This window comes from Palaemon carinicauda, chromosome 32, assembly GCF_036898095.1.
Source record: "Palaemon carinicauda isolate YSFRI2023 chromosome 32, ASM3689809v2, whole genome shotgun sequence".
In the NCBI taxonomy this organism is placed as follows: domain Eukaryota; kingdom Metazoa; phylum Arthropoda; class Malacostraca; order Decapoda; family Palaemonidae; genus Palaemon; species Palaemon carinicauda.
The window spans coordinates 60295640-60308139 of NC_090756.1; the positions used below are offsets into that span (position 1 = coordinate 60295640).

The following is a 12500-nucleotide window of genomic DNA, read 5'->3' on the forward strand; positions in this document are numbered from 1 at the left end:
ATCATCATCACCAGTCGTCTCTATCTTGAGCCTCTATCAATAGTTCTCAATTCATCTCCTATTTCACAGTTCTTAGTCCTCAGCCATGTAGGCCTGGGCATTCCAACACTCCAACTAAGATCTAATCGGGAAGCTTCAGAATCTGGTCAAAATAGTTTTATTCAATTTCATATATATTTTTTTTTTATTTACTTCCTATTGCATTTAAAAGCTGTTTAGGCCTTTGACCTTAAGCTTCTTGCAAAATTATTTTGCAGGCTTTCCCTCTGCAAAATTTTCTCTGTTTAACAAACTCTATTGCATCATATTCTTATATAAAATTTCATAATCTTAAAGCAGTCTACAAACCTATATACATTCTTACTATCACATATAGTGCTAATCTTCATTAATTATTATATTCGAGAAGTGATTAATATCATCATTATTATCCAGTTATTTGTTTTCATATTATATTTTTTTTCTATTAAGAATAAGTAATCCTTCATTTACATTTGAACTATAATATGGGAGAATCTATCTCGTAATATAATCAAGTATTGTAATTCCCTTTTTTCTAAAGGTAAGAAAATATTAACAAATAAACAATACTTAAGTATAAAAAAGTAAGTGCCAATGGATGATTATGAATTTATAAAAGCAAAAAGTCACCCCCCCCCTTACAAAAAAAAGATCAAAGGAAAATAAAAATAAAGAGGACAATACAATGGAGATTTTCATTATCTTCCCCTTAGTATTTATGATTAAAATTATTCAGCGTAAAAGCTATAAAAAGTATGGATACAAAGAGATGGCAGCAACTGACGCAGGTAAAAAGATATAAGTGAAAAGTTGAATATTTCTTGTACCGAAACTTAAATATTATAACGCATCAGTTAATCGTAAACGAATTTCCAGAGGATTTATGCTTAACTTTTTTAGGTTCATGATATTTAAGGGGATTTTTTTTTCTACAACACCCATTTATTTTCATTCACGTTTGCATAACATTTGTATGTAAAACATCATATACAAAAACAGTTGTATAAAGTTTTTTTCAGCGGTTTTTTCACTTCAACTCACATTTTTTCGTATATTTTCTAAATATATGGAGATATTTTACAAGATAATACTAATCATTTACCTTTAATATATGTGTGCAAAGAACCAGGTAGATATTAACCAAACTAAGTAAGGATATAAAGCAAAAAATGTACATCATGAACCACGGACAAATGCAATGCTTTGCTTCGTCGTCAGTCGAGGGAGGATGCCTAAAACAATAGCCAATCAGCGACGAGCTTCAAACCGTACATCGGCTCCATTTGCCAGCTAGGATGAAACACCCTTTAGCTAAGCTAAAACCCGAGTGGGAAAAATAGGATGTTATAAACCATGTAAGGGCTCCAACAAGGAAAAATAACCAATAACATGTAAAGAAATTATTCCCCTCCATTAGAATCAAGGTAAAGATGTCTTAAATTTATCTATTAAATTCAATCACGTGGAAAAAAAAAATCTTTTTCAATCATATTGATGAGAATGAATTCGAATCTCAGTTGAAAGCTTGATTTTTTATATAAATGGTGAGCTGTAGTTAACGTTAAAGGAATAAATAAAAAATCTCTATACGAAATATTAAATTAACTGGAGAACTCCACTATAACAAAATAAAAAGAAATGGACTATTTTTCTTTAAATAATTACCTACATCAAGAAACTAAACGAGAATAAAAAAAAATGATAAAGTATAAAATTTAAGTCGTAAGGAGACCCGCCGTACAAAAAAAAAAAAAAAAAAAAAAAAAAAAAAAAAAAAGAAACAGGGAAACCACAAGAGGAATGACGCTGACGTGGAAGCATTTGCTTGAAAAAAAAAATAGGACATCTGATGGAAACATCAAATGCAAAAGGAGAACGAGGGAACGGTGGACCTGAATTCAGGGAACAATTGAAGCAAAGGGAACTTGGCCATAAGAACGGAAAGCCATATTCCACCTTCCATGATGCGTTTCTTCCATCACACACAACAGTTTGGTGGAGAGAAATCAAGCAGGTTTTGTCTTTTCTATTTTTTCTTAATTGGGAAGATTGTCATTTTTTTTTATATTCGAGAAGTGATTAGATTTTTTTTTCCTAATTCTAAACAGGAGTATTGTTTTCAAGCGAGTCTGGGGAAGAGAAATCTAGAAGGTTTTGTCTTTACGATTTTACAAAATATAAGATTATTCTATGAATTTGAGTACGATTTTTTTTTTCCTAACTTGATGTAGACAATTAACTTAGTATTAGATAAGTGATTAAATAGGTTTTACTAATTATATACAAAAGTAGAGTTTTCGACCTAGTGTGGTGGAAGGAAATGAGACAGGTTCTATTTTTTTTTCTCTCACAAAATATACGATTACTATATTGGAATTTCTTGGAAAATGGGTAGAGTTTAATTTACTTCTTATTCATAATGTGATAAAAATTATGTATTTAGTATTCAAGTAGAAATTGAATGAGTCTTATCATAAATTCAATTTTAATTCTATTGAAACAGGTACGATTTTTTATATTAGGAAGTTAATGAAGGTTATTTACTTTAGATTAGAGAAGAAATAACAAAATTAGTTATTAATTACAATAAAAAATCCAAATTTTTTATTCCGATTCTGTATTATTTCATCATATTTCTTCAAGATATTTCACATTCTTAATGAAATAGAACGTCAAAAATTTATATATTAACACGAAGCAAATTTGGCAGATTTTCTTATATTTGGATATCATCAGCTATTTCAACATTTATTAAAATGTTTGAATTATTTTGAATTATAAACGCTCAGAACAAAGCAGAGAGAAATATATAAGTAACATAGGAAGAATTGTGAAGTGATCAAGGTTAAGTTATATTCAGGATGTAAATGTTATTGTTTTCAGACGAGGTACTAAAATAACAACAACAACAACAACAACAACAACAACAACAACAACAGCAACAGCAACAATAACAACATCAACAACAACATCAACAACTATGATAATAATAATAATAATAATAATAATAATAATAATAATAATAATAATAATAATAACGCTGGAACCCCTCTCCTTGTATTTCCCTTGAGTGGACACCGTTTCAAAAGTGTCTGGGAAGAAAGACACCCAATGAAAGAACGAGACTTATTTGGGTCTAATTTTGCTCAAAGGCTTACACATTCATCTTGGAAATTAAAGGCTAAATATGGAAGCTGAATCTCCATCTTGGGGATATAGTGATATTTGGAAATGGATGTAAACATACAAATCTGTTTGAATATTATTATTAAAAAAGAAAATATTAATTTTTCTTTATTTTTTGGTCTTATAAAAAATGGAAATGAAAGTATGATAAAGTATTTTAAAAGAATTTTTGACGATTAAAAGAAAATGATTGAAAGTAATAATGCCCCCCCCCCCCCACAAAAAAAATGTTTCATAAAAAATTTAAATAAAATATTAAGTATTTCAATATAACATATACTTTTAAAAAGTCTAATTAGAAGTAATGATTTTAAAATTTTGCAATACGAAAAAAAAATCTGATTAAATATAATGATTTGAAAATTATGCAAAATTAAAATACTGTTGGCAACATCTATCTGCTTTAACTGATCCACACTACTTTTCTTCAACAGCTTCACATTTTGGTTTATATAAAATATATCAAAACGGTATAAATAATCGATTATATTTGGCTGTGCAAAAATTAAACGAAATTGCTTCGGTTTATGCGATTGTGCAAATATAAGTCGTTTAATGTTATGATCACCAATTGTAAAAGTAATCGATGCTTTTTACGACTAAAGGTAATCTTTACCTGAATGTTTTTCGATTACATTTGATCGGAATAATTGGGATTTAGCATTTAGGAAGGTTTCAGCAGTAACATTGTGGTTAAGATATTCTCTCTCTCTCTCTCTCTCTCTCTCTCTCTCTCTCTCTCTCTCTCTCTTTAATCAATAATGTAAAAGGAAACCCTTATATATCCGAGAAAAAAAACTTTTATATCCCATCGACTTATAACACAAAAAGGGTATGATAAACGGATTTTGAGCGAAGTGAAAAATCTATTTTTGGGTGAGGTAGCCATGTCGTCCTGATGGAAGTTCCTATCAGGTAGCTTTCTAGAGTATATTTCACTACAGTGATATTCCCAGAGAATTTTATCTTAAGGTATCCAGAATTCTAATTCCTTGAGCGAATATCCCTAAATAATCTCACAGGGATATCGCATAATATCAGAGGACGTATTCTTGACACGTCACATAGCTATCTTCGCACCGAATAGTATTAACGCTTCGAGGGGGAATAGTGACAAGAATCTGAAACGAGAATGAAAAGAGAGCTGCTTTTAAGGCATCCCTCCTATTCTGTTTCCAGTGTGTATCTGATGAAGGTTGTAGCGCCCTCTTTATTCCTTGTAGCAATATACAAGTTGATACAGATAATTTATTATAGGGAGGTGTCAACAGGCCCTTTTACAATAAAAGGAAGGGCGGGTCCATCAGGACGACATGGCTACCTCACCCAAAAATAGATTTTTCGCTTCGCTCAAAATCCGTTTTTTGGGCTCAGGCCATGTCATCCTGATAGAAGTTTACCAGAGCATTACTGTAACTGTGGATTCTAAATCAGTGCCGTACTCTCAAGAAAGTATTTTCCTGGTCCATCTAGACCTAGAGACCTATGATGTTACCGTCATACATCATTATCATCTAAGCATGAACTATGTTATTGCTTCCTGCCCCCTACAGGGAAGAGTCGTACTAGACTCTGGAAAAAGTCTCGAGGAGTAAATAAAAATTTTTGGATGACAAAAGGACAAGCCTATATAGTGGTCTCGCCCTATACAATATAGAGCAAAGTTTGTTTAAGAGTCACCAATGTCAGAATGAATTTGTGATACCTTCCCCAATGCGACCACTTTTATAAATTATTGGATAATGGTTGTATCGGCATAGAAACAAATTTTGCCTCTTTGCTACCAACCCGTTAGGGTACCACGTCAATCCTTCCAAGGAAGGGTTAGAGTGAGTGGACATTTGCTTGAATCGGGGAACAGTGTCAAAAGACATACCATGATAAAAATATCCATATTTTAATCTTAATGCTCAGTACATTTCTAATAAAATGAACAGCTGTCCTCCCATAAAGTCTGAAGTTCTATGAAGATAGAACTTTAGGCCCTCCACTGGGCATAGAGATGCATCTTCCTCCAGTGGGCAGATTCTCTAGGGACCCAACCTGTTGGTGGGTAGCTTGTTCCTGGTAAAAAACGTTGGGTCTGGAAATAGATTCAGTTCTCCCTCCAAGAACTGGACGTGGGCTAGCTCTCTAGAGAGAGCCACTATTCACTAACTCTGGCCCCCGAGGCGAGTACAAACAGAAATATGGCTTAAATTCAAAACCTTCTAAGCATATTCCTCATTGTTCATTATTTATACACAATGAGGAATCATATAAAATGACCAAGCAAATGGTCTTTGGAAGCGCTGAAGGTCTAGTTCATTAAGAACGTCGATAGAGAGGTCGACCTGTAAGGGATATGGTATCTGACTTGTCAAGGCAGGCTTGAACAATAAGCTTGTGTAGGCTGCTAAACCTTGCTCATGAAGGTGAATGAAAAATGATAAATAGGAATCTGTCGGTATTTCTTTCGGTTTCTTCGCCTTGACAAAGAATAGCTATTTCTTCCCTGAAGCCTCATAATGTCTTCTGGTTTCCTCCAAAAGTCTAAACCGACTTTTAAACACCGAATCTTTTTCTCATCGTTAAGGAGAGAAAATTATGAGATATAGGTTCCGTGTTTTCTGTGATGGAGCGAAGACAGTCGACTTCTGTACTCACTAAGACAGGAATGGATCCAGTAACGGTAGGAATTTTAATCGTAGTTCCAATAGCAGAGGGAACCACACGCTATTTGGCCACTTGTGGACCACTATTGCAGCTTTCCCTTTGAAGGATCTCAGCATATCGAGAACCTTTAAAAGGAGGTATGCGGAGGGAACAGATAGATACTGGACCATCTATTCCAGTCCAGGGACATAGCGTCCAATGCCTCCGCGAACAGATCCTCGTAAGGGGACACGTAACGAACTATTTTCTTGTTGTCTTTCGTCGCAAAGATGTCTATCTGCAGCTCTAGGCCTTGACTCGAGATGAAGGAGAACGATCCTGCATAAAGGGACCATTTTGACTCTATAGGTGTAAACCTAGATAGAGCCTCCACTGTCACATTGCAGAACCCTTGAATGTGAACTGCTGACAGGTGCCATTTCTTCGCGTGTTTGATGCGTATTTTCTCCAGACTCCTGTTGCATCCTTAAGCTGTGCTCTTAGCACTGAATCTGTTATCGAAGCAAACTGTAGAGAGCCCAGCACTCTCTCCTGTTCGCGTCTTGATATCCGTTTGGATTTCATTAGTCTCTTGACAGATCCTGCTATTTCTTTCCTCTTCTTACTAGGAATGGAAAGCCGATGTGACTCCAAATTCCAGTGGATTCCCAACCACCAAAATTTTTGAGCCGGAGAAAGAAGAGACGTTTTTATGTTGATCTTTAATCCCAGATGTTCCATGAACTGGATCACTATCTTAGAAGCTTGCATGCATTCTGTCCTGGATGCTGCCCACACCAGCCAGTCGTCCAAGTAGGCTACAACTTGGACCTCCTTTAGGCGTAATTCATGGACGGCTGCGTTCGCGAGCTTCGTGAAAATCCTTGGGGCTATGTTTAGCCCGAAAGGCATTGTTCTGAAGGAGTAAACTTATCAATGTGACTTGAAGCCTAGGTAGGGGGAGAGGTGACGATTAATTGGAACGTGCCAATAAGCTTCAAACAAGTCTATAGACACAGCATATGTCCTTTTGGGCAGTAGGGTCCTTATGTGTTGAAGTGCGAGCATTCTGAACTTGTAGTTCACTATGAACTTGTTGATTGGCGACAAGTCTAGAATGACTCTGAGTTTTTCTGAGTCCTTCTTTGGAACAGAAAACAGCCTTCCTTGGAATTTGATGGACTTAATCTTCCGGATTACTCTTTCGTCTAAGAGCTCTCGGACATATTCTTCCAGAGCGGGGGTTGAGTGTTGGAAGAAATGAGGAAATGGAGGTGGAGGACTGCTCCAGCTCCAACCTAGTCCATTCTTATTTAGGCTGTGGGCCCAGGGATCGAAGGTCCAGCGATCCCTAAAAAGCTGTAATCTCCCTCCTACCGGAAGTATCTACTTCTGCTGTTGTGGACCTGAGGCCTTGCCTCTTTGACCGCGTCCTCCCCTGGATCCCCTTCCGCTTGAAGGGCGTCTAGAAGAACCTGTGGCTTTTCCTCTGGCTCTCAAACGGAAGGAAGAAGTCTGTCTTTCGGAGGCTGGGTTAAGAACTGGCGACTGTGTCGCCGTTTGTTGAGGTACCAGCTGGTACGTGGTTGGAGGTTGTGCCACTATCTGAGGCACCGCAGTCACAGGAAGTTGTTGTTGATGTTGCTGTCGGTAGGGTTTAGCCGGCTGAGAGGATGGCCTAGGCCTTTTTGTCTTCCTCTTGGGTTTGGGACCCTCATCCGGAGAAGACTTTCTCTTAAGATCTAGGCCCCACTTGTTGAGAAGGTTCTCTGTGGCAGCCTTGTCTACTACCTCTTTAACCACTTCATTGGAAAAGAGGTCTCTACCCCAAATACGAGAGGAGATCAGTTTCCTCGGTTCATGCCTACCGCAACCGAGGCGAACACGAACTCTCTACAGGCTTTCCTAGCTTTAATAAAGCTATAGAAATCCTTCGTAACTGTGGCCAGATGGGTTTTGGCCACAACCTTGAACATGTCCTGGTTCTTGGGGTCACTTGCCATCGTTTCTAGTGTCGTTTGCAACGACATCGTTGCCGCAAGTCTTTCCTTTGTCTTTTGCTCTTCACGCAAGAGAACCTCCTTACAGTCTTCTTGGTCCAAGGGCAAGGTCAGAGATAACGGCTTGCACTCCTCCAAGGAGGGGCATGGTTTTCCTGCCTCCACCGCTTTTAAGGCAGCCTTATATCCCTTTTCCAAGAAGGGAAAGGCTCTGGTAGGAGAGGCCACAAAAGAGGGAAGCTTCTTGCTCAGGGCAGGCACCTTTGAGTTAGTGAAGCCCCTCTCTTTCATTGAGCTCGTTAGTAACGTCTGAGCTTTACTATGGTAAAAAACTATGAACTCCGGCTCCGTCTCCTCCTTTAAGGCTGGCTCCTTCCTAAGACGGGCATAGCAGTCCGGATAAGAATCTTTGTTGGGCCAAAATTCCACTTCTTTCAGGGGAATTGCTCCCAACTTTTCTGAGGTCATGATCTCCCCGGTTGTCATTGGCATGTGTTCGGCATACCTCCAAGGATTGGTATCCGAGCACAAAGGAAGATCCTTCACGCTAAGCCGCTTCTGGGGCCAACGTGATGCTGCAAGTTTACATAATTCCAGTTTCATTGCAGCTTCCTTCTCATCATTCTTCCTTTGAATTTTTTGGATCATCTCAACAATGGAAAAAAAGAGTCCTTCCCAGTTCATATGGGATAGCAGACGATGTAGAAGGAAGAGGTTCTGGGTCCGGAACCGACGTAACCGACACTTCGTCGATTTCTTGCTCTTTTACTTGAGGAGTCTGGAACAGCTCCTCCTCTTGACCTTCTCCTAGGTCCTTTTCAGTAGAGTCCAACACCTCCGACATCCCATCATCCAATTGGATGTCTTGAAGGGCGGCTGAGACTTCAGAATCTACCAAATTCTGGGCAATTGGTATCTCCACCTGAGGCTGGGGGATGATTGCATCAGCCGATGCTTTAGGGAAAAGGTAGGCCCTAATCTTCTCATTTGGAAGGTAGGGACCTTAGGTGTTTTACTGAAAACCCCTCACTCAGGATCGTAACGTTTCCTTGGCAGCATCCCTTGACTCCGTTGACTTATGGTCGTCAAAAGCCTCGGTAATCAGGTTAGAACAAACTGTACAAACCTGAGGGTCACAATACCGGAGAACACCTCTGGAGGCTGCGCATGCTGCGTGCCTCCTGCAATATTGATGTCTTCAGAAGTTCTTACTGCGGACATTACAGAGCACACTCCCGCACTTCGGATGGTACTCCTGTAAAGAGAAAAAAAATCCATGAGTATCAATTGATGGCTTTCACTTATATTGAGACATTTAGCTTATATAAAAAGGCTATAAAAGTTAGAAGGAAAGACACATACTTGTATTTCCTGCCCAGTCAATTGCTGAAACCTCCCGATATATTAAAAAAAAAGGTCAATTCTATCCTAGAATACCTTACGTAATTTCCTAAACGGAAATTCAAGGTGTAGTTCACACCTTGAGATAAAGTTTTAATATACGGGATAGAAAGAATATACAAAGAAATTACCTTCTATATATTATACGGTCTCAACAAAAGGCTGTACAAGATAACATAAAGTATGATGAAGAACTTTTAGTGTTATCAGAAGCTCTGTACAGCAGTTTCTGCTAATGCAGTTTGTACTACACTACAAATACAGCAACTACTGTACATCGCATGCTGTTGTACCGGCTAGCACACGCCGGTACGTGCCGGCGTGCGCCTACACGTGCAGGCCGGCAAATACCCCTATATAGTTCAAAGATATACTATCTTTAACTAATAGTCGGCAGCCCACTGATTCGCGACTGAGTGCCAGCCGGCAATCATTGCCAGCTGGCGGCAGAAAACACTAAAACCTGGCTGCCGGCCGCTAATCGTAGTAGCTAGCATATTCGGGCTTTGTTTCCTCTGCCGGCAGGCAAAGGTAATAAAACCCGTGCCCGCCGACAGTAGCCAAGAACCAGAGAGCCTCCACCTACCCTGCTGTCGGCTGTTAAGCCGGCAGCCGGGTTAGGAGTGCAGCACAATAGTCAGAGAAACAGTATGGATGTAAGGTTATAAGGCGGCATTGCCATACGACCTTCCATCCAGAAAGAGTGAATTTATGGAAGGGGAGAATGTAACATTCAGGCTTCCAAAGAATCCATAGTCAGCCGGGCTCTACCGGCGGACATGGAAGGGAGACGAAGGGAGGTCTGGGGTTTACTCTGCAAAGAATAAAGGTTCACTGCCGGCCGACATGTAGTGACAACCGGCAGAGAGCTGAGCCTGTCCTCCATCCTAACCTATACTAGGGACGGAAATAGGACTGTGGCAAAAAGAAAATAAAAGAAAGAGACGTGGGGAAGGGATAAGGGTCCTATAGACTTCGTTCTAGCAGTAGCCACACTCAGCTGTTAGGTAAGCTCATCCTAACCAAGAGTTGTCTATTAGGGAGGAAGACTGGCAATACTTGCTAACCTTCTCCCAACCAGAACAAAGTTAGGTGAAGTTATTTCGCCGGGCAACAGAGAAAACTCATTCTCCAGCCCGAGAAAAACAACACAGGACAGTCTGCTAGACCACTATAGGAAGGAATCATCCTTCCAACATGGACTAGGGAAGTAAAGCTTCCTGTGTCCGCCCCTAACCTAGCAAAGGACACTCTTTCTCTATGCTAGGATGAAGCAGACCACAGACTAGAAACTCTGATGTTCTGCCCTAACCCAAAAAACCAGTCACTCTGGTTATCAGGTCAGGACAGACATATCCTAGAATAGTTATACCTGAATTATTATACATATAGAACCACTAGTATTAAGCCGAAGGCTTACAGAGGGAGAGAGGAATTGAACTTAGCCTCCGGAGGAGAAAAGAACAATCGGGGATGTGCAAAAGTATACTACAGTACCTAGAATACTAGACTAGGTAAGATGAGAATCGATTACCTAAATCACCGAAACTCTCTCGTATACAATCTTGGAAAAAACATTCAACAATATCTTACAGCTATAAAATATTTGCCTATAGCTTCAATGATATAACATTCGGAAAAACTTATATCATACATGAAAGTACTAGTGCCAGACGTCTAGGCTACGAAGCCTCACGAAGGGCAAGATCGGTACTTCTAACCATGTCGAAATCACTGAGCTAAAACTGACTGTATAATATAAGCATTCTTAGTGGAGCTGAATAGCTAAATTATTAAAGTGTAACAAACCTGGAACGTCGCTCCAGCTTACTAAATGACCCATAAGAGCGAGCGATAGCATCCAGGATGCCTCCGGTAGGCAACAGATCTTGTTTACGTTAAAATCACTTTCGATTTAATTCAAAATGACAAGAGCTTACATTTATACATAGTAAAGATAATACTCAACTTCCTAGAGGCAGAAGAGGCCGGAGAAATCAAAATGTTGAATTAAATCCAAAATAACGAGAGAACACAAGGGAAAACACCGAGTAGTTGAGCTACACGAAAAGGAATAAAGAGGGTGCTACCGTCTTCATCAGATACACAATGGAAACGGAATAAGAGAGATGCCTTATGAGCGGCTCTCTCTTAATTCTCGTTTCAGATTCTTGTCACTATTCCCCCTCGAAGTTTTAATACTGTTCGTGGCGAAGATAGCTATGTGACGTGTCAAGAATACGTCTTCTGATATTATGCGATATCCCTGTGAGATTATTTAGGGATATTCGCTCAAGGAGTTAGAATTCTGGATACCTTAAGGTAAAATTTTCTGGGAATATCACTGTAGTCAAATATACCCTAGAAAGCTACCTAATAGGAACTTCCATCTGAACGACATGGCCTAAGCCCAAAAATAATAATGTTCGTTAACGAACTTTGAATGCTGAGGGATCAGGCCAATTTAGTAACGCTGAATTTCCTCTACTGGAGGGTACATCAGATGGTTAATGAGGAGGAGAGAGAAAGGAAGAGAAGTTAATTCCTATCTAATTTTTGCTGTGAGATTATTTTCTTTTCTTTTTGTAATTAGCTTCAATTCCTGCAAATCTCCACTCCTCTCTAGCATTTCAATTTTGCTATGGGAGAGAGAGTTATATATATTCATTTTATTTTTACGTCAGTAACAAAAAAATTAATAATCTATTTCCTAATATAATCAAGTACTGTATTTCACTTTTTTCCTACTTTTAAGAGAACCTTTTTCTGAAATACCTTTCACATTTAGAACTAGTAAAAAAATGGCCGAAATATTTCAGAGGGTAAGGATATTATAAGTAAGGGGATAAACATCACAACACATAGTTGTAAAAAAAAAGTAATATCAGGGATTATTGTTATGTTATGAAGGCAGAGAAAAAACAAAGGAAAATAAAAGTAAAAAGGAAAATATAATGGTGGATCTTATTATCTCCGAATAAGTATTTATTATTAAAATTATTCAGTATAAAAGCTATAAAAATTATGCAGTCAAAAACATGGTAGTGACTGACGCAATTAGCAAGTGGAAAGTAAAAAGTGAAAAGTGAAACATTCTTCCTCCGAATATAGAAAGGAAGGTATAATTTTCTATATAAATAATATATTTATGCATACATACATACATACATACATACATACATACATGCATACTACTACTACTACTACTACTACTACTACTAATAATAATAATAATAATAATATTAATAATAATAATAA

The 12500-nt window shown here is 38.2% G+C and overlaps 1 protein-coding gene across 1 annotated transcript in view; it reads right to left on the reverse strand.

Moving 5' to 3' along the window:
* LOC137625625 (zinc finger BED domain-containing protein 5-like) overlaps positions 1–12500 on the reverse strand; it is a 22158-nt gene that overhangs the window by 9167 nt on the left and 491 nt on the right. The window contains exon 2 of the mRNA XM_068356536.1: positions 8581–8742. Coding sequence (XP_068212637.1) covers positions 8581–8742 — 162 coding nt within the window. The remainder of the gene's footprint in view (positions 1–8580; positions 8743–12500) is intronic.